General features: G+C 42.5%; 1 protein-coding gene across 1 annotated transcript in view; it reads left to right on the plus strand.

Annotated features, from left to right (window-relative positions):
- Position 1: 1 nt before the first annotated feature.
- MFHAS1 (malignant fibrous histiocytoma amplified sequence 1) overlaps positions 2 to 23,098 on the plus strand; it is a gene marked incomplete at its 5' end in the record, with an annotated part of 101,973 nt that continues 78,876 nt past the window's right edge. The window contains one exon of the mRNA XM_021709002.1: positions 2 to 2,897. Within this exon, the coding sequence (XP_021564677.1) occupies positions 2 to 2,897 (2,896 nt within the window). The remainder of the gene's footprint in view (positions 2,898 to 23,098) is intronic.

The following is a 23,098-nucleotide window of genomic DNA, read 5'->3' on the forward strand; positions in this document are numbered from 1 at the left end:
GCGCCAGCTCACCATCAGCGCGGCCGGGGGCTGCCCCGGGGCCGACCCGCTGGAGTCCCCCGACGCCCCCCAGCTCGTGCTGCCGGCCAACATCGGGGACATTGAGGCGCTGAACCTGGGGAACAACGGCCTGGAGGAGGTGCCCGACGGGCTGGGGTCGGCGCTGGGCAGCCTGCGCGTCTTGGTCCTGCGCCGGAACCGCTTCGCCCGGCTGCCCCCGGCGGTGGCCGAGCTCGGCCACCACCTCATCGAGCTGGACGTGAGCCACAACCGCCTGACCGCCCTGGGCGCGGAGGTGGTGAGTGCCCTGAAGGAGCTGCACAAGCTCAACCTCAGCCACAACCAGCTGCCTGCCCTGCCTGTCCAGCTGGGCGCCCTGGCCCACCTGGAGGAGCTGGACGTCAGCTTTAACCGGCTGGCGCACCTGCCCGACTCCCTGGCCTGCCTCTCGCGCCTGCGCACCCTCGACGTGGACCACAACCAGCTCACTACCTTCCCCCGGCAGCTGCTGCAGCTGGCGGCCCTGGAGGAGCTGGACGTGTCTAGCAACCGGCTGCGGGGCCTGCCTGAGGATATCAGTGCCCTGCGAGCCCTCAAGATCCTCTGGCTGAGTGGGGCCGAGCTTGGCACGCTGCCCGCCGGCTTCTGCGAGCTGGCCAGTTTGGAGAGCCTCATGCTGGACAACAACGGGCTGCAGGCTCTTCCTGCCCAGTTCAGCCGCCTGCAACGGCTCAAAATGCTCAACCTCTCCTCCAACCTCTTCGAGGAGTTTCCTGCAGCTCTGCTGCCACTGGCTGGTCTGGAGGAGCTCTACCTTAGTCGCAACCAGCTCACCTCGGTGCCCTCCCTTATCTCAGGGCTGGGCCGGCTTCTCACGTTGTGGCTGGACAATAACCGTATCCGCTACCTGCCGGACTCCATCGTGGAGCTGACCGGCCTGGAGGAGCTCGTGCTGCAAGGGAACCAGATCGCTGTGCTGCCGGACAACTTTGGCCAGCTGTCCCGAGTGGGCTTGTGGAAGATCAAGGACAACCCACTGATCCAGCCTCCCTACGAGGTCTGCATGAAGGGCATCCCCTACATTGCAGCCTACCAGAAGGAGCTGGCCCATTCCCAGCCGGCCGTGCAGCCCCGGCTCAAGCTGCTTCTGATGGGCCATAAGGCTGCAGGAAAGACCTTGCTCCGCCACTGCCTCACTGAGGAGAGAGTAGAGGGGAGCCAGGGAGGAGGGGACAAGGAGAAGAGCTACCCACCTTCACCTCCCGCCGTGAGCAAGGGCATCGAGGTGACCAGCTGGACAGCCGATGCTTCCCGAGGCCTGCGGTTCATCGTATATGACTTAGCTGGTGACGAGAGCTATGAGGTGATCCAGCCCTTCTTCCTCTCCCCAGGAGCCTTGTATGTGCTGGTGGTCAACTTGGCCACCTATGAGCCACGTAGCTTTCCCACCACCGTGGGCTCCTTCTTGCATCGGGTGGGGGCCCGGGTGCCTCACGCGGTGGTGTGCATCGTAGGCACGCACGCAGACCTGTGCGGGGAGCGGGAACTGGAGGAGAAGTGTCTGGACATCCACCGCCAGATCGCCCTGCAGGAGAAGCATGATGCGGAGGGGCTGAGCCGCCTGGCCCAGGTGGTGGACGAGGCACTGGCCCGGGACTTTGAGCTGCGTTCCGCCAGCCCCCATGCAGCCTACTATGGCGTTTCGGACAAGAATCTTCGGAGGCGCAAGGCCCATTTTCAGTACCTGCTCAACCATAGGCTGCAGATCCTCTCTCCAGTGTTGCCTGTCAGCTGCAGGGACCCCCGCCAGTTGCAACGCCTTCGGGACAAGCTGTTTTCGGTAGCTGAGCACCGGGAAATTTTCCCCAACTTACATAGAGTACTGCCTCGTTCCTGGCAGGTGCTGGAGGAACTGCATTTCCAGCCACCGCAGGCGCAACGACTTTGGCTAAGCTGGTGGGACTCGGCGCGCCTGGGCCTGCAGGCAGGTCTGACCGAGGACCGGCTGCAGAGTGCCCTTTCCTACCTGCATGAGAGTGGCAAGCTGCTCTACTTTGAGGACAGCCCGGCCCTCAAGGAGCACGTCTTCCACAACCTCACCCGCCTCATCGACATCCTCAATGTCTTTTTCCAGAGGGATGCTTCTTTGCTGCTGCATAAGCTGCTCCTAGGGACCAGTGGAGAAGGCGAGGGGGAGGGTGATATCTCCTCTGTGCCCACCCCCAGCCAAGAGCCGCTCCGGACCACCCAGCTCCATCATTATGTGGAAGGCTTTCTGCTGCATGGGCTCTTACCAGCCCATGTCATTCGGTTGCTGCTTAAGCCTCATGTTCAGGCCCAACAGGACTTGCAGCTATTGCTGGAGCTGCTGGAAAAGATGGGACTCTGTTACTGCCTCAATAAACCCAAGGGCAAGCCTTTGAATGGATCCACTGCCTGGTACAAGTTTCCATGCTATGTGCAGAACGAGGTGCCCCATGCAGAGGCCTGGATTAATGGGACCAATCTAGCAGGGCAGTCTTTTGTGGCTGAGCAGTTGCAGATTGAATACAGCTTTCCTTTTACCTTTCCACCTGGGTTGTTTGCACGCTACAGTGTCCAGATCAACAGCCATGTGGTGCACAGGTCGGATGGTAAATTTCAGATCTTTGCCTATCGAGGGAAGGTTCCTGTGGTGGTGAGTTACAGACCCTCCAAAGGGGTCCTGCAGCCAGACACCCTGTCCATCGCCAGCCACGCGTCGTTACCAAATATATGGACTGCGTGGCAAGCCATAACCCCCTTGGTAGAGGAACTGAATGTCCTACTTCAGGAATGGCCTGGACTGCACTACACTGTGCACATTCTCTGTTCTAAGTGCCTTAAGAGAGGGTCGCCCAATCCACATGCTTTCCCAGGTAAGTGAAGAGAGGGACACAGTTCTTCTGTGGTGTGTTGAGAGATGCAGTTTTGGAGATACTTGTTTCTCATTTGGCAGAATGTTTACTGAAGCTCACAGGCCTTCCAGGAAAGCTTTTCAAGGTAAATATAGGGAGATTTGGAGACAAGCAAAAGGCAGTAAGTACCTAAGCAATAAGAAATATAGTTTCATCCTCTCTTAGTAGAAAGACTCAGACTTCCAAAGTGGGTTCCAGTCAAGTCATTTTCTGTCTTCTTTTCCCTCTTCTTGATTTAGCCCACATTTCACAGAAGGAAATTTCGGGTGGTTGAACAGGAGCTGGGTAGTGTCTGATGTTAGTTTCTTGGTGAGCCTTGGCTAAAAGGCATAATCAGATATATCCGCAGGAATGAGTTTGAGTTCCAAGTATCTTGTGTCATCTTCTTTTGTTTAAATTCAGTGTAATCATAAAGTAAGAAATATTGCTCACTTTTCTTAAGAAATTCCAGGGAAAATGTTTTGTAATCGGAGTGAATGATGAATGACTAGAAACAAAAATTTCAGACTGTGTGTAATGCGTGACTAAATCCTGGGGTTGCTGCTTCACCCAGCACACTCCAGGGCACGCATGATAGTTTACTGAAATCTCTGGGGGAGTTTCCTTGGGTATTGGTAATTTTGAGCTTTACAGGCATGTTTTTTAGGAAGTGTTAAGAAAGTAGAGCTTTCTGGCAGTGCTTTATTAGAGATGAAAGGGACAAAAAGCTAACAGTTTTTTCTTCTGGGGAATAGTTTTCCATCAGACTTTTTTTTTCTTTTTAAACCATCATAGGCAAGCGGGAGGATTCCATGACTAGTTGTCTGGGATTTTTTTTTAAGACTTTTTTTTTAGAGCGGTTTTAGGTTTACAGCGAAACTGAGCAGGAGGTACAGAGACTTCCTGTAAATCCACCACCCCACATGTGTATTTTCTCTCATTATCAACATCCCCCAGTAGAGTGGTACATTTATTACAGTCGATGAGCCTGTAGTGACTTATCCTTATCACCCATAGTTCATAGTTTACATAGGGTTCGTTCCTCTTTGTGTTTTACTTTCTATGGGTTTGGACAAATGTTTAATGACATGTATCCACCTTATAGTATCATACTGAGTAGTTTTACTGCCCTAAAAATCCTGTGTGCTCTGCCAGTTCATCTCCTCCCTCCCACCCAGTCCTGGCGACCACTCTCTCCATAGTTTTGTCAATTTATTTTGAGCCTGATGAATTGGTATCTGACCATTCTTGAGTAGGGAATGTGTCTATTTCCTCTTCCTTTGTCGTTCTTTAAACAACTTTTTTTGTGGAGCAGTCTTGGTTAACATTCCAGATGTCCTAAGCACAGACCACACAACAATAGCATCAGTGCATGTTTCTCACCTGGGTCCCCCACCCCCACAGGACACTGAAATGGAAGACTGCATGCTACTCTGATCTTTGTCCTGGTCAGAGGGCCAACAAGAATGCAGCTTGTAATAGTATCAGGAAGGAATTGGATGCCAATATTTCCGAAGGTAGCATCTTTCCGTTGCCCTAGATCTAGGCTGAATTTAATTCTTCAGTGTGAAAAAAGCCACCGTATTCAGTTACCAGTCAATTGAGCCATCCCTTCTGTATGATTATCTGGAATCTTGTCGTATTCAGTTGTTCTGTATTTTGCTATTGTATTTTATTCAGGAAAGCAAAACACTTCTTTATTTTGTTACTAAAGTGAATAAAGTGGTTGGGAGTTACTTTTTTGCAGGGCAGTTTATTGAAGGAGCTGTCCGAAGCCAGTCTGAAGCCAATTCTTAATACAAAGATGATGGAGCATTAATAAAATGAATGATATTAACAACAAAGGGAAAGGCATAGGTTCTTGAGCAATATCTAACAGGAACTTTGAGGGGTAAATGATGAGGCTGGAGGTTTTTTTTTTCCTAACTTCAACTCTTTATTTTGGATTTTTGACAGTCATAAATTCCACAAACAAGCTTGTACTGAGATGCAGAGACAACCCCATTCTCTTGTTATTGTTTTGTCTATTTGCCTTTTGTGTGATATGCACACAGGTGCACACCTGGTTATGCTATAGAGACTGTAAGGAAGAGATATTTACTCAATGTGGAAAACAAATAATGGTTGAGAAATTGTAAAGTTATCTTCTATACTCAATGGGAATAAATTAGCTGGTTTATGATACAATTATAAAATATTCATAGATATAGAAATATAAATATTTTAAAATATTTATGTCTTATTTATATCCTTTTTTTATTTGTTTAGGTATTTTCTTCAAAAGTAGCAAAGGGCACAAGAGTATAGTGGAAAAAGATGATTATAGCGCATTTTTCATTACATACATTAAGACAACAGGGAAAATACATTTTCCCCTTCTATATTTTTCTGTGATAGCCATCATTTGTCAGAATTGTCACAATTCTGGAAGATATGTTAAGAGTGAAAACAAAAGTTAGAAGGTGATACAGGAGCAGAATTATCATGTTGAGTGTTTTAGTTAGGGCATATGTAAAAAAATATATTCACTGCATCCATAGATTATTAAAATATATTTTAATTCAGCAGAAATCTTTGAATCCATTGGTAGGTTTTTGTCTTGTCTTTTTTTGTTGTTGTTGTTGGAGTCTCACTCTATGGCCCAGGTTGGAGTACAGTGGCATGCTCACAGCCACCCCAGTGTTGACCCACTGGGCTCCAGCATTCCTTCCGCTTCAGCCTTCCAAGTAGCCAGAACTACAGGCACGCACTACCACACCCAGCTAATTTTTTATTTATTGTAGAGATGAGATCTCGCCAAGTTGCCCGGGCTGGACTCGAACCCATGGGTTCAGGCAATCCACTCACCTTGGCCTCCCAAAGTGCTGGGATTACAGGCTGAGCCACTGAGCCCGGCCAGTTTTTTGTCTTTTTAAGAAGTCAGTTTGCTTTTGAGAGACACTCAGAAAATTGGTAAATTTGTTTCATGTTTTATTAAAGTATCAAGTTGTCCTGCAAACTATAGCAGTTTTATATACAATGATGAAAGAGTTGGATTTTTAATGTTTTTAACTTTGAGACATTAAAGTAAGAGTAAATAGCAAAGTACTGCCTCCCTTTGTTTTATGCAGAAGAAATATAAAGTTGCATTCATATTTTTTTAAATGTTTTTTTTTTCATGTGAAAAGCCTGTTTTGGTTCTACCCTATTGGATTTTCTAGCCTCAGCTGCATTAATGTGGTTGACTGAAGAAAGTATAATACTAGATTTCTTTTTTCTTATTTTGATTTACACAAGAAATGTAAAAAATGCTCAGCCAGCAACTGCTGATTTGAAAAGTTGTGGGGGGTTTTTTGTTTGTTTGTTTTGGTTTTTTTGAGTAGGAGTCTCATTCTGTTGCCCAGGCTGGAGTGCAGTGGCACGCTCACGGCCACTGCAGCCTCGAACTGCTGGGCTCTGGTGATCCTTCTGCCTCCAAGTAGCTGGAACTACAGGCGCACACCACCACGCCCGGCTCATTTTTTGATCTTTATTGTAGAGACAAGGTCTCACCATCTTGCCCAGGCGGGTCTTCAACCCCTGGACTCAGGTAATCCTCTTGCTTCTGTCTCCCAAAGTGCTGGGATTACAGGCATGAACCACTGCACCAGCTTGAAAAGTTCTTATACAAAGATCTAATCACATTGTTAGAGAGCTTACTCATTGTCTTATTAAGATGAATGGGTTGCATGACAGGAGCTTGTTTTGGAAACTCAAAGGGGGCCTGTGATGAAGCCTAAATGTCATGGTGCAGTTCCGCAGGCATCTTTTTTTGCAGACCCACTGCCTGCATCCTACAGCCAAGATTCCCTTCCTTTTGCCCTTTGCCTTCTTGTGACTTGGTCTTCTGTTTTTTGTCCCAGAGCAGGTTTCTTCTTGTGAGATGCTTATTTGGGCTTTTATTCTCTTTTACCAATATGACATCTAAACCCTCAAAATCGAGACTCCTGTTGTTGGAGGATGTATAGTATATTAAGATATGGAGGCTAGAACGTGGGCTTGCAGCATGATTCTGGTGACTTGATATTCCATTTAAGCAGGTGAGTGAATGCTATATGTTTTAAATTGGAAGAGTGTGTTTTAGTGAGTCCAGCTTGCCTTGAATGTGAATTTCCATTAAATATCATACCTACTCTCCAAATGACCAAATTATTAAAGGTCATTTTTAAGAACAATGAGAAGGCAACCCAAGTCAGTAGACAAAATTCGCTGTATGGTTTTCTTTAATTTTCGTGTCTTTCATCTACTCAGTAACTCGATGCCTTTCCATATCTCCTGTCAAATAAATGCCTTCGGTCCTCCATCAGTTTCTGTTACATTCAGCGTTTACTTCTCCTACAACACTCAGCATATTTTGACTTGTTCTGTTGGAGTTTGTGTATGTCATGATATCTCTTTGATTAGGTGGTTTACCTGCTTCCTCTGAGCAAGTGACACCCCTGAGGCTTTGTAGCCTCTGAGAGTTTCTCAGATGTTTTGCTGAACAATGCCTTGGTCTTTTGTGAGAAATGTCTTTTTTAAAAAAGTGTCTTTGTGATCACATACTCTGTGAAAATAACAGGTAGTACTATCGTGATCATCTTGGCTTTATTCTGCTTCTCAACTTCTTATCTCCCCTCAAATTGTTACTCTAACATTCCCATTGGGCCTCTGCTACTGGTCTTATCCCTGAATGGGTCCTTCATTTTGACTACTGAAGCAAAAGAAAATTCTTGCCTTATTATATCTAAGCTTTAGAATTACTGGAATTTGAGCATGACCTAGTTGTTTGGATTGAATTAGTCATTGTTTTTAATTTCACAAAGGTTATTCAATATCTCTTTCACTTAGCTTTATTAATATTGATGCCCCTTGGCTTTTATTTTTGTAAACAGTCCTCTTTGAACTCTCTGGGACTTTGGTTTATATACAAATCCAAACCTTAACCATGCAGTGGAAGAAGGAAATACTGTACAGCATAGAATTTAAAGGCTAGAAAGGCCTTTGGAGTGTTCAAATTATTTTAAGCATTGAGTGCCTCTTCTTTAAACTCTGGAATAGAGCCTCAAGTCCATTCCTGCACAAGTGGTTTGGAATTTCCTAGTTTTTGTTTTTGCTTTTTGAGTTGAGGATCTCGCTCTGTTGCCCAGGCTGGAGTGCAGTGGGCACGATCACGGCTCACTGCAGCCTCAATCTTCTGGGCTCAGGTACTCCTCCTGCCTCAGCCTCTTATTAGCTGGATCTTCAGGCATGCACCACCACACTCGGCTAATTTTTTGTAGAGATGAAGTCTCACTATGTTGCCTAGGCTGGTCTTGAATTCCTGGGCTCAATCAATCCTCCCTACTTGCTTCCCAAAGTGCTGGGATTACAAGCATGAGCCATTGTGCCTGGCCAGAAAGTGTTTTTTATTGTTCGCAGGTATTTTATGTCATACCCTGCAGTTCTCCTGTGTCTGTGAAGAGGTGAGGGTCTTCTGCTCCATTGTACAGTCTGGGCATGGGTGGGGAGAGGCTGGAATTGAATATTTCTGGTTGCTTTCTCCATCTGCTTGTTAACTTGCTTCTCTCTCTATGGGAGCCTCTTTTGATTAAGGACACCTAGCCATCTATCCATTAGGGTGCCTTTTGTTGTTTTAGTTTTTTGAAAGCCAGGTGCAGGTGCAAGCCTGGATTCCTGCCCTCTCTTGTCTCTGGCATCCTTGGCCCCCTGTCCTGGGGGTGGAGATCCGCTTTGTTCTTCTAGTCTGTGTGGAAAGCACTCCAGGTAGGGTCTGCTTGGTGTAGACCCAGCCAGGTCTCGGTTCTTTCTGGTTCTCCTTTTCTGATTGCAACACCATTTGTTGGGTGGTTATAAGGTTTATCTTCCTCTGGGAGCTGGTGACCTTCACTTGAGCAGGGAGGGCCTAGGAGTCCTGCTTTGGCTTGCCTTCTCCAAGGCTGCTCTGGCATGAATGAAGTTGGTCCCTCCTCTCTGTTTGATTCCTGAAGTGTGAGCGACCTGTAGAACCCAGAGTGACTGATGGACATCTCAGATGACTACAGAATGTGATGACATGTCGATGCTGAATCATAAAGATCCTCTTATATGTAAGGAGTGGCAATGTTACTCCAAGCTATATACCCTCCTGTCTGAGTTCTGATGTTTCTTTCTTTTCTTTTCTTTTTTAAATCAGGAGTCTTACTCTGTCACCCAGGCTGGAGGGCAGTGGCGTGATCATAGCTTACCGCAGCATTGACCTCCTGGGCTCAGGAGATCCTTCTGTTTCAGCAACCTCCTGAGTAGCTGGGACTATAGGTGTTCACCACCATGTCTGGCTAATTTTTTAATTTTTTGTAGAGACAAAGTCTCGCTATGTTGCCCAGGCTAGTCTCCAACTCTTGGACTCTAGCAATCCTCTCACCTCAGCCTCACAAAGTGCTGGGATTACAGGCTGAGCCACTGTGCCTGGTCTAAGTACTGCTGTTTGGTATGACAGTCTAGCGCTCTGCCTGGCACAGGACTGAGCAGGTAGAAAGGGCTTGGTGCGGATTATTGTAAAAGAACTCAAGAAGTTCTAGTATTTCTTAATTGATTTCTGGTAAGTGCTTTTTTGATTGTTTATGATGCAATCTATCTTAAAGTGCACACTTTTAAGGGAAGCGTGTATAATTTTCCCATGTGATTTTTCTGGTACATATATTCCTGCTTTCTTCATACATTTCCTTGTTTTTACAGAGAGGAGGGAGACGTGGGCAAAGGGAAGCTTAGCAGGATGTCAAGGGGCATTGAGCATAGGAGCTGGCTAGAGAAAGCCTGTATTACCTGACCTTGAGGCAGGCGGTGCCCCTACCTCCTAAAGCCTACAGTTCCATAACTCCTTGTTTCTCACGGAGCCCAACTCCTCCCTTGGCATTGGCCTCTGTAGAGAGGAACTACAGATGGTGAAGTACATGAAGTCTGATGGTGGCAGTGGAATGGGTGCAGGAAGAGAGAGATTGTCTGTGGTTTGCACCACCAGTTTTGCCTTCTTCCAAGTGATGTTGCTTTCCGGAAGCTCTGTATGTGTTACGCCTGCTAGTTTGAGTTCAAGAAGGTGGTGGAAGAGTGGCTGTCTGTAATACAGTGATGATTCCATGTGTACGCTCTATAATAATGGCCACATGAATAAACAACTCCCAGATACTGTTGCTTAGCAGGAATGACTTACTTGTGGAGAGGGATAAGGAAAAATTTGGAGTTATTTTTATTTTTGGCACAATGTTGACTTCGAAACTTTTTCTCATTTTTTTTCTTCCTCAACACAATCTCTTAGTTGAAAATACTGGGGCTTTGTTCTTAAAATAGTGAATTTAGTGAAAAGCTATCCATAAAAGTTTTCTTTAGCTGTAAGTTGACAAAAGGCAAATAGTACAAGAGGCACAAGTTGGAGGAGGGGACGAATGGGTAGAAGAGGTGCTGGCTCACTGGTGATGGATTTGCTGGCTCACTGGTGATGGATTTGCAGGGGGCATTGGTGATGGGTTTACAGGAGACTGCAGCCTGTTTCACCGTTTAAGAAAGGAACTTCCTGCTCCAGACTGTCAGCGACTGGCACCCAAGTCGTTCAGCTGTTTCCTTTACTTTTGCAAATCTGTGCATGAGGACATTTAAATGGGCAAGGAGGAAAGGGACACTGGAGCTACGTCAGCACTGCTGTGTGGATGTTCCTGTTTTGTGTGTGCCGTTTTGCTTTTAGGGTGGGGTGGTTTAATGAATCAAGCACTGATGACCGATGCTGCTCTTCTTCATCTTCCTCCTCTTCCTTCTCTTCCTTTTATCGAGGTGAAATTCATATAATATGGAATTAATCATTTTGAAGTGATCAGCTCTGTGGCATTCAATACATTCACAGTCCTGTGCATCCATCACGTCCAGGTCAAGTGCTTCTGGAGGCAATGTGCAGATGGGTGGGTGGCTTCCTTCCTGGGGTGAATGGACTGAGAATTCTTTGGCCAGGCTCTTTGTGGCAACTTTCTTCTAACAATGCATGGCTTAAGAAGAGTAGGGAATTGGGGGCTAGGCCTTGATTGTACATCTTTGGCATGGTTATAGTGAGAATCCTCTTACTTTGTGTTGACAAGAGGATAAAAAGTAGGACATCCAGGCCTTCTGGTCTGTTCTGTGGCATATGTGATTTAATGAGGGCCTGTCACCCGTGGGGCTCCATAAAGAACACATAGAAGAGAAGCACAGATAAGTACTGTGTAATTGCTATTGCTGTCTTCCTAACTGAGCTTTTTCTCACGTAATTTTTTTTTTTTAAGAGACAGGGTCTCACTGTGTCACCGAGGCCTGAGTGCAGTGGCTCACTGAACTTTGAAATCCTAGGCTCAGGTGATCCTCCCACACCAACCTCCTGAGTAGCTGGGACTATAGGCGTGCACCCCCTTGCCTGGCTCATTTTAAAAAATTTTTGTAGAGATAGGGTCTTGCTCTGTTGCCCAGGCTGTCGCAAACTCCTGGTCTCAAGCAGTCCTCCTGTCTCAGCCTCCCAAAGCTCTGGAATTACAGGCATGAACCACCGTGTCCAGCCTTCACATAAATTTTTAGTTGAACTCCTAGAATGATTGACAGAGAAAGCCATGGGCATTTGAGGATAAGGTTGTGGGGTTGGCAGTGATACAAAATTAGGTCATTACCAGATTAGACTGGTAAGTGTATCATACGTTTATTAGTTTGATTCTGTCATCAATCACTGTTTAATACCTGCTGTATACCGAAGTTTGTACTGAACTGGGAGTTTTAACAGAATAGGATACATAACTTTGACCATGGGAAGCTGAGCTGTGATCTTGATTGATGTAATTGTTGATTCCTGTGTATATGGAATCTGACTACATATGGAGAATATCATTTGCATATTTGAAAATTACTGGAACAAAACCATAGTTTTCTTATTTTTCCAGAAAAACAAAAAATCCTATTGAGAAAAACTGACTGCAGCTTTGGATTTGCTTAACATAGATGAGTAGGTAGAAAGTAATACCTAAGCCATTGATTTTCACTTTGGATTGTTTGTTTGCAAGAAATCTTAGGAAGATCTTGTGAGGATGCTGGAAAAAGAAAATGTATTGTATCTGATGATTTCTAAAAGCTTCCTAAACTAATTAATATTTTTGAGGACTAGAAGTACCTCTTCTTCTGGAATCCTTACCAGTCTCATTGTTTATGGACTTGCTTTTGTGTGGGGAAGCATCAAAGTTCATCAGTCATTTCTGAACACCAAAGACTATTTAAACACTGACTCCAATGCCAGTATAAATTACATTGAATACTGTTATAATAAAAATACATGACTACTGCCTATGGATTTCTTTGTTGAGGTTCTTTTCTGTTATTAGCATATTGCATATTGAGAGGATTAAACAGTTAATTTTCTTAGATCCTACTTCTAAATGAAGCATTTGCTTTTAACATTGTATTAGTACTAGGTTGCAGTAGTAGTGAATTTTAGACCAGTAGAACAAGCCTTCCTCCTCCTCCTCCCTCCCTTCTTCCTTCCCTTCCCTCCCTCTCTCCCTCTATCCCTCCCTCCTTTCTTTCTTTCTTTCTAAAATGGAATTTAAAAAAGACAACGGAAAGGGAAAATATAAAATCAGAAAAAATGTTATTTCTCTTAGGTGCTGTTTTTTGACATTATCAACTTTATTATTGTTTTAACAAGATTCTTATTTTTCATGCCATAAACATTATTCCAAGGGTATAGGGTAGGAAAAAATATGAGAATGGGTGACAATATCGAGATTTTATCATGTTCCAGAGAGAGTGCTAAATGTTCATGGGGGTGAACTCATTTAATCCCTACAGCAGTGCTGTGGAGTGGGTATTATTACTGTCTTTATTTACAGATGGAGAAATTGAGGCTTAGAAATGAATTCACCAGAGTTAGAGCATGCTAGGATTTCAGCCCAACCCACTGTCCTGTCCTGCCTCTTGGTTAGGTTGACCATTGCTTTCCAACATTTGTCAGCTCACCTACTCTCCCACTGTGTTGCAAAGTACTGGACGGATGGGGTCCTGTACTACATGTGACTTGTCCACACAGAGGTCACAGTCAGGTGAGAAGTGAGGAGAGCATCCTCAGGGGTCTCAGAGAAGGGTTCTTGAAAGGACCACACTGCAGTTGAGTTCGAGAGGGTGATTTCCAATGAACCCCCTGAAGAATCGAGCAGAGCATTTCAAATTAGAATGGCCTTTAAAAGGCAGGGGGGATACAGAAAGTTCAGGGGACCTGGGGGTGGGCCTGTGGGCACAGAAGCGTTTGACATTTAGATAACAAGGGAGAGGATTCTTTATTTGAATGACATTCATGGACTGGTAAACATTTGCCAGTGACCTCCTGGCCCATCAGCTGGAGTTTTGGAAGCATTGTCCTACCCTGTACCTTTGTTGTCAGGCAGGGCTCTGTTGAGACCATGCAAGAGATTTATGGCTGGGAAAACGGAAGGGTAGTTTCACATGATTTGCTCAGGCTTATAATCAAGTTATTGTTGAATTGACAGAACACCTGCTCTTCAGATCCATGTCTAAGTGTGCCACTGGTCATTTACTGTGTGTTGGAGTGAAGGGAGAAACGTTGGCTATTCTAACAGCCAGAGAACCTCATGTCTCTGTAATCCCCAGGAATGTATCTGAGAACATCGATTTTCCTTGCTCTAAATCTTGTCATAACAGACCCTACAGTGAAGGCAAATTTGGATCTAACACCATTACCCATGTTATTGTGGTCCGTTTGAGTTTCACTTTATTTACTTTATGCTTTTTTTTTTTGGTGACATTTCAGACTGACTGAAAATGCCATTTTGTTAATATGCACTAATAACACTGCATTTTATGCATTTCGTTTGTTTGAACATGACTTATTACACCATGACAGTCATTTCTTGCATCTTTATATTTTAATAAATTGATAGGCAAGAGAAGATAAATTTGAATGATAATATGATTTAAGATTTACATTTTAATCACAATCCTAGGAAGTACAAGATATTTAAAATTTTTACTTCATATTTTGTCTGTTTATAGTTTGACTTGAAACGCTTGGGATTGTGTTTGCCTTTTTGAATTGAAGCATTATAAGGACTTTAAGGTCAGCCACTGGGTTCATCCTGTTTCTCTGCTTGGTAACTGTGTGACTTTAGATGGCAGAATAATTTGTCTCGTAAACTATTCCTGAGGATTGAGTCTTACATGTTAAATGCTTGACACTTGGCAAGAGCTCAGTAGAAGTTAGCTATTGCTGTTTCTACCATTATTCCAGAAGGTGCCAGAATCTAAACATATATTTAGAAAAATTAAAAGTTTATGGATAAAACTCTTTTATTTTTATAGAAGAGGTAGAGCCCGGTGTAATCTTTACTTATAAACACTTTATTCTCTTTTCAAAATACGACTTTTCCTCAAGTGGATGAGAGATATAAAAAGAAAAAAGATAGGCCAGGTACAGTGGCTCACACCTGTAATCCTAGCACTTTGAGAGACAGAGGCAGGAAGATTGCTTGAGTTTAGGAGCTCAAGACCAGCCTAGGCAACATAACAAGACTTCATCTCCCCACCAAAAAAAAAAAAAAAGTGTTAGCTGGGCATGGTGGTATCACCCATAGTCCCTGCTACTCAGGAGGCTGAGATGGAAGGCTCTCCCACGTCCAGGAGTTTGATGCTTTGGTGAACCGTGATTGTGCCACTGAACTCCAGCCTGGGTGACATGTGTATTCCAACTCAAAAAACAACAAAACACAACAAAAAAGATAAAGTGCTTTCCCCCCCTTATTAAAATACACAGATTTGAAGGGTAGAGGAAAAACAACTGCTCATAGCGAATATCTCACTTAACTCCCCTACACATTTTGCTTTATTTCTTTTAGATTTTTTCCCCCTTAAGCTTAGGTTTTAAAAATATGTAGTTATAATGATATTGTGTAAATAATTTAAATATTGGTTTTCTTAACCTGTGCTAACCTGAATGTAGTTTCATGCGATTAGTATGTACACAGTAATTATAAATGCTTTTGCGTAATTGTACATCAAGATGATTTTACCTTTATTTATTTAATCAGATGTTCCTTTTGTTAACGTAACCATTTGTATTCTTACGTGATTTCCAATTTTTGTTGTCATTCTCTGATGACTGTACTTTTTAATGAAAGCTCTTTCTTATTTGGGTGGCAATCCCTGAAGTAGAATCATTGAGTTGAAGGCAAAGAATTCTATTAAATCTCAATATGTGTTCATGTTGCTTCCCCATGAGGATGACACATTTACCTACCTCCGATGCAAGCTCCCTTTCGCTGGACCATTTCAACACTGAGTACCATCTTAAAAATGTACTAACATTTGATGGAAAATAATATCTCACTGATGACTCAAGATTTTAATTAGCAGAGAGGAGTGTTTTCTTGTATGAATTATATTGCTTCTTTTGAGAATTCTCTAACGTCATCATCGTACTGGTGTTTCTTTTTTTTTCACAGTGTTATATAAATGCATATTAACTCTTCATATTATTAAAGATAACAACCATTTGCTGTCATACTAATGCTTTTTTCCTTAGCTTATTGCTTTTTTGATTGCTTGAAGAACTTTTGATATTTGGAAGTTTTAAATTCTATTCAGTATAATGCAACGATAGCTTCCTTTGTGATTTCTTCTAGAGCTTTATAAAAACCTATAGCATTATTTTCCTAAATACAGAGGTAACAGAAGGAATCACAAAGTGATTTCCTACCTGTAGAACTTTAACTGACTATAAAAAACTAATATCTTTATATGCGTGGAAAATGCAGTAGCAAAAACCCCTTTCTTCATAACTTCTCCCCCCATACTTTTTCTCCTCTGTTTCTTGTGATTTCTTCCAGGGAAAATAAAGGATGTGTTTGCATATATTTTAACATGAAAGAGATCATGCTATACTCATTGTCCTGAACTTTGCATTTGATCACTTAAATAAATGATTTGGAGTTGCTTCCATATGAACAGTTACGAAACAATTGTAGAATATTATATATTTTACTTATGTGTGTGTATGTGTGTGTGTAATATTCTACCAGTAGCTGAACTGTTCAGTTACACCTATACTGACAGACCTTTGATCCCTTCCAGATTGTTTTATAGATTTTAAGCTAAGTAAGTTTTCCATCTTTTAGAGTCTAAGATTTCTTTCATTTTATTTCCTTTGAGGTGATTCTTCTTTGTGCTCAGAACATTCTTTGAGATGCAACTAGAAAAAGACAAACCTTTGAGTGAAGATGATAGACCATAAAGAGGGACTTGGGGATTACAAAGGCTTAATGTCATGATTCATGACTTAAAACAATGGTAATTTTTAAAAATTGGCTTTTGTGATGCATATTGGAATACCATTGATTTCAGCATAATTATGCATTTCACAGCTTAATTCATCCATTATCATGTGAGACAGTGTTTAGACATAGCAATAATTACAAGTAGTACATGTTTACAAATAAATATACCACTCATCAAAATAAGACAGTGGCAGCAAGAATAATGCTGTGTCTATGTGAGTAATCAATGAAATATGATTGATAATGAACTGTGTCTCATTGACTCAAAACATTGCTTTTGCCCCTCTATCCCTACTGTCCTCTAAACAAAAATCCGCCTGTGCCAGCATGACTGTTTTTATTTCTTAGAAGGAGCCTTTAGAGCTCAACCCCATTGTATTTTCTAGATGCAAGCTTGGTGTGTTATACACAGGAAATGTGCCTTGGATGTTTTGTCCTCATACCAAGCTGGGGTTTAAAATTTAAGAGATCATCCACACTGGCCTTTGCTTTTTTGTGTGACCAATGAGTAAAGAATGAGTCCAAACCAATGCACTAAAATGTGTTTGACCTGTAAAAACAGTAAACAATTAAATCCTGTTACAGTTGCTTTTGTGTTTAAGTCACACTTAATGGTCTATTTTGTTTGAAGTTAACAAAGTCTGTAGTTAGGTTGCTGGGAGTTTTTTTCATAAGTCTCATTGAAGTGTCTAGTCTTTAAAATCCTTCATCTCATACTAAATACCCACATCAATGCAGACAGGTTACATTTTCTCTGAACATGTTATTAAATATATATATTTGCTGGGACTCCCTGGACTCATGGCATAGCTGAGGTGCCTTTGAATCAGGAGGGTTGTTGCTCACGAATTGGCATGGGAAGAACCAAAAATAGAAATGTGAATTTTCCAGAAGGACACTGTGTTACCAAAAATGGCTCACTGGTCTGCTGAGAGCTGGGCTGTCTTGTTCCTAAGGTGCAGTCAGGAAAAACGGGATCCCCTACAGGATGCAAAACCTCTGTAGGGTTCATCTGTTCTCTTTGCTGACACCTCTCCCCATCCCCAGATGGCTGGTGAGTGGCACCACACTGGTTGTCTCCCTCTCACTCTTCTGAGATGTTTTGCACCTCTTTAGGATGGAGCAGGTGTTCCTTTGAATTTATTTCATTTCTTAAGCCTCTGCGACTATGCCTTTCCCTCACTCAAGAAAAACTCACATATGCATGCTGTCTGTTTCTCCCTGGCTACTATATTGTTCCCATCTTTTTTTCCCCCTCTTGGGTTAGGGAAAAAGGGAAATCTGCTTGCTTTCTGTTTGGTCCCTTCAGGAATTTGCCTTCAGGGCTATTGGGCCAGGCTTCTCTGCAGCCAGACAGAGCTCATCAGCAGTGTGCTAACCTCTTTCAGGCACTTAAGCACCGTTCAGGCATTTGAGCTTTGTCTGCATAACGCGGTACAGCATGAAAAGCTTATCTACATAGCAAGGATGATTGCAAATCTTGTTGATTATCAGGGCTGTGAAAATTCTCTTGCTTAGCTCAAAAAACAGATGACTGTTTCCAGGAACAGATAAATTGCCATGTATCCGGCCCCAGGTGTTCCACATGAAGGAGGCTGCAAGGCTGGACGACTCCTGCCATCCCTTTTTCCACTCCATAAATCTTCTGATTTATTGTGCCATTTGTGATTCTAGACACGTTTATTCATGGGGGGGATTTCCTTTGAGATCAGAACCCACTGTAAACCAGGAGGAAGGAGCAGGTATTAAAATGGTGTACATTGTTCTTTGTTGGAAAAGAATCTCGATTCTTTGCTTGTAGACAACAAATATTTGTTTTAGAGGAATCTGGTGGCACGTTGGTGCTTTGTTCACATCGCGCACAAACATGCTCTCTCACCTTCGGAGGAAGCAGAAGCACACGTTACACAGATCATTTGATAATGCTTGGAATATGGGTATGTTTTACTCATAGTGTGAATGACTGTGCTTCATCCTTCAGCTCCCTTCATCTCCCTCCTCTGATGTAGCTCATTTCTGTAATGGGACAGATCTTCACTAAGGAGTTTATACAGTTTCCTAGGGAAGGTGACATAGGACAAGTGTCACTTTAGCTGCAGCCAGGGATGAATATAGCCGTGCAGCTTTCTTGCATTATGCTAAACAGCATTGGAGAAAGAGGCCTTACGGCTTTATCTTTGAATGACATCAAAGGCAGTGGAGTAGGGAATGAGGAGGCCTGGATCACTGGGAAGCCACTTAGCCTCCCTGAGCTTCAATTTCTTCATCTGTAAATGAGAAGAAATAATTCTAACAGTTCCTAAGCATTTGTGCTTGCTATCACAGTCTCCTTAGATGTTGTGTGGAGTAAATGAATAAATATCTGTCAAGGCCCTAAAGTAGTTTTTTAACATATAGGAAGTGCTCAATAAATGTTGGCTATGATTACCATTAACCTTGTTTACAGATGAGGGACACTGAGGAACAGGAGGGCTCGGTCACTTGGTCAGGAACAAGCAGCACATAGCAGAGCCCAGGCTGTCCTTGGGAACCTTATACTTCTCAGGAAAATTATAGCTCACCACGCGTCAAAAATGAGCGATTACTTGAATGAAAAATGGAATCATGTGTGTGAAATGTATGTGATTGTTTTTAACTCTGTAGAACTGGACTATAAATATTAGCTAGGTATCTGCAGTGACGAGGCATGGAGTAGAGCTTGGGAAATGAGATGATAGCAAGACTGTGATCCCAGGAAGCTGCAGTCTAGGAAAGTAGTAAGTGTCGACTTGCAGTGCTCTGTCATCACTTCCAAGAGAAGAAGATCTTCGGGGGTCACAGGAGGTCTGAGGGAGGGAACCCCTCTTGATTGTGGGGGCATTAGATGGATGGGAGAAGGTCTCCAAAGGAGGTGATGCTTAGGGACTTTCTGTAAAACACCAGGGCCCCTGAAGTATGATGGGTGGGACAAATTACTAGGAGCCCAACTATTCACTCAATGTATGTCCTTAAAAGTTTTTAGCCTATCTATTGGCTAATTTTTTTTAAAAGCTAAAATAAAGCCTGATGATCTTTTCTCCCTGGAAAGTGAAAGGGAAATTTTAGAGTGTCCAGTGGGGAAATGTCAAATTTCCATTTTGTAAGTGCACTCGGGGCAGCAGCATGGAAGATGGATTTCAGTGGAGTAAGAATGGAGTCAGAGGGCCCTTTGGAGGTAATTCAGACAATAATAAATGATACAGGCTCTCAGGAAGGTCCTTGGGGAAGAAGGAAACAGTCTAAGATGTTAATGAGTCAGAGTCCAGAGCGTCTCTCCATGCTGTGAGATCCTGGGCCTGCCAAGGAGTCTCTCCAGGCTTCAGTTTCCTCATCTGTCAGACAGAAATCATGCCTCTGATTTGAGTATATGGTTCAGGATAAATTTTAATCACAGTGGGAAAAAGACTGGGGCATTTTTAAAAAACAGAAAGCAGAAGTAATTTGATAAGATTAATTTCAATAGGACTGATATATGTTGGCTGCTGACTTAATTGTTTTTTTTAGGGTCATGTAGCCACCCTCTTATGATGGATCCCAAATTAATTCTAGAAGATTGATAGTCTTAATATTTGTAAGAAATGCCATTTGCAGAAGAATAAAGTTCTCCATTTCTTAAATGTGGAAGGGTCATGTAGAAATAAGAGACTTTATAAATATCTAGTAACCTGTCACCACTTTAAAGTATTGAAAGGATAATTGATGCTGATGGCGGCTGGCTTTGCATCATGAATTATGTATGCAGCATGCCCTGGAGTTCTTTATGGCAGTGTATAAGGAATCGTCTTTTGTTCTAGCTTATTTTCGGTGGTAGTGCTTGTAAAAGAAGAGGTCAAAGCAAATGCCTTAAATAGATCTGTTTGGTGCAGATGATGGGGTTTTTGATTCCTATTCTGTGCATTGCTTTTGTTTGTGCTTTGTTTTCTCATTATCAAATTTGAGGAGGGTGGGAAGGGCAGCCCCTGTGGCGATAACAGCTGCTGGGTCGGCTAATGACAGAGTGTAGAGCGAACCCACTTCTTCTGATTCAGTACACCTCCAAAGCGACTCGCTCCTTGCCAGCTTCCTCTTCTCTGCGCACTCTTAGCATGTTAGTGCTTAATGACTTTTTGACCTAATAATAATAAAATCCATTGAAATAAATTATTAGGAGCATACCCATGATCTTTTCTCTCATTAGTTCTTCTAGATTGTAGATGAAATGAGAGAGGACTAAAAAATATGAAACACCAGCAGAGAACTTTTCTTTTTTTCTTTTACTTTTTTTTCACCTTTCTTTCACTTCCCCTAGCAGAGATTACTTTAGTATCTGAGAGAGCTATCAAGAGGTGCTGTTTAAATTCACACATGAAGTAATGATGACTATTAAGTGGAAACCAGATGTAACTTTGCTTATTTTAGCCATCTGTAACTTCTTTCTATAGTGAAAGCTTCTGTCTACTTTATGAGAGGTGCCTTCCAGATTCAGGTGTCATGCCTGGCACTTCAGTTTAATTAGGAAGAGCCATACCCATGGATTGCACAGTGGGTTGATGAGCTGCCTCATCCTCCATAAGATGACTATTTGGGGGGTTGATCCAACGTTTATCCAGCAGTTGGGAGTAGCTCCAAATTGAGGTGGGTCCAAGGCCTAGTGGCCATCTGTCTTTGGAAGTGTATATTTACCTCCCAAAGATGGATTCCAGTGTATTAGCAGTTGCCACCAGGTGATCAGTTAGAAGTCGTTTAAAATGTTGGAGTTGTACTTTTCTGATTAATTAGGTTTGTAGCTCATACTACAAACCAGCTTAAAAGAGAAAACAAAACAAAAATAAGCATCAATTTAGTCTGTACTATTATCCAAAAGATGTAACACATTGCTCATGCAATATGGATAAATGGAATAACATCCAGAGTATATACATAAGTACTTGTCAGAATATTTATTTGCTTAATCCTATATTCATGCAGTAGGAATTTACCAAAACTTTCAAGCAAGATATGGACACCATGAGACATGCATCAGAATTGCCCACAGAGTCTGTCCTCAGGGAACTTGGTCCAGAAGGTGGATCAGACTTGTACACAGTTAGAATACATGGTAAAAAATGAATCCAGATAGAGAGCCACAAGAGTTAAGAGGAGAAAGAGAATCCTTCAAACTGCATGGGTCAAGCAGAAACTCAAGGTCCATCTATTGGTGGTAGAAAAGGAATGCTATTAATAAAGGACAGAGTTAAACAAATGGTCTTTTTATCAAATCCCTGATTTTTTTTTTTTTTGAGTTGGAGCTTCACTCTGTTGTCCACGTTGGAGTGCAGTGGCATGCTCAGGGCCACTGCAGCCTTGACCTGCTGGGTTCAGGTGAACCTTCCACCTCAGCCTTCCAAGTAGCTGGAACTAAAAGCACATGCCACTACGCCTGACTAACTTTTAGATTTATTGTAGAGATAAAGTCTTGCCAAATTGCCCCGGCTAGTCTCGAATCCGTGGGCTCAGGCATTCTTCTGGTCTTAGCCTCCCAAAGTGCTGGGATTATAGGGATGACCACATACTGCCTAAATTTCTGAGTTTTTAACCTGTCACTGTAGTAATTAGTAAATTTTGAGTTACCATGAGCCCATTATCATGTAATAGTACTTTGCATACTTTTAAAATCCTGAGGTTGGATTAATAATAAAAAAGTAGCAACATTGATTATTTAATTTTTTTTCTATGTGACATATATGTATTATCCTCCTTTTACTTTTATACTATCTTAGGAATGTTTGTTTTATTTTTGCCATCTTTGGAGCTGTTAGCATACTTTCAAGAGCATGAGAGTATATTTTTAACTTTTGCTGTGAAAATGTTACAGAAACTTTCTATAGTGAGGAATTTAGTGGGTCTACATATACCAATCACCATTATTATTTTAATAAAACCATAGCCTGAGATTAATTGCATTCTCTACTAACACAGACTTGAAGAGCTCAATCCGTCTACTTTATTATCTTGTTTCCTTTAAGCTGAAGACCTGTCTTGTTTCCCCTTCTCTATTGTACTAATGCATCTTAGTAATATAGGCAATATTGTGAATATATTATATGTAGCTGAACTGTAAGCTAAAAAAGTCATCTTCCTTCTTCCTTTTTTTCTCCCCAGTGTCATTCTAAATTTATAGTTATTTGCAAATGATGGGATTATACCTTAAAAACTGTCTTGGATCAGGTATATATATCTGATCCTATCCCCATTTTCTAAAGAAGATTAATTACGCATGTAAACTGTACTTTCTTGATTCATGAATTCATATCATGATTTGATTTTAGGATTCCTTGACGTAACTGCTTATTAGAGTAGTTCACAAGATGAGAGAGATCCTAGTAGTCATGTGCACTTTTTCCATCCCACTCATGCAGTTCCATCTCTGCAGAAAATAAACGAGGCAATCACTGTTGATGAGAACGTGTGGGCAACTTGGGAAAGAGAGGTGACTCAGTGGCTGTTTAGTATCATGGCTCCTTTTTACTAGGGCTAAGAGTGATCCTTCCTAGATAACTCTAGATCCCTCTTCTAGGTCCCTGTTTTGATGCCCGGGTTTTATCTTCTGAAAAAAGAGTCATCAGTTAGAGAGGGAGCTTTGGGCAGGCAAAGTGCCTGTGGCACGACCGACACTCAAGTGAATTTTAGACCAGTGACAGAGAGGATCACTCTTGGTTTTCCTGGCTCTCTTTTTCTATATTCTTTCTGCTTTGAGAAAGAGAATAATAAAACCACTTCAGCCAGGTGTGAAGCTTTCCAAACATTGCCCATCCAAGTCTCCAGGGGAACCACCATTTAAGCTTCTTTGTCATTACCTCCTTTTGCGGTTGACATGGTTTGGTGCTT

The sequence above is a fragment of the Carlito syrichta genome, unplaced genomic scaffold (assembly GCF_000164805.1).
Source record: "Carlito syrichta isolate Samal-C Ts95f unplaced genomic scaffold, Tarsius_syrichta-2.0.1 Scaffold65451, whole genome shotgun sequence".
NCBI lineage: Eukaryota > Metazoa > Chordata > Mammalia > Primates > Tarsiidae > Carlito > Carlito syrichta.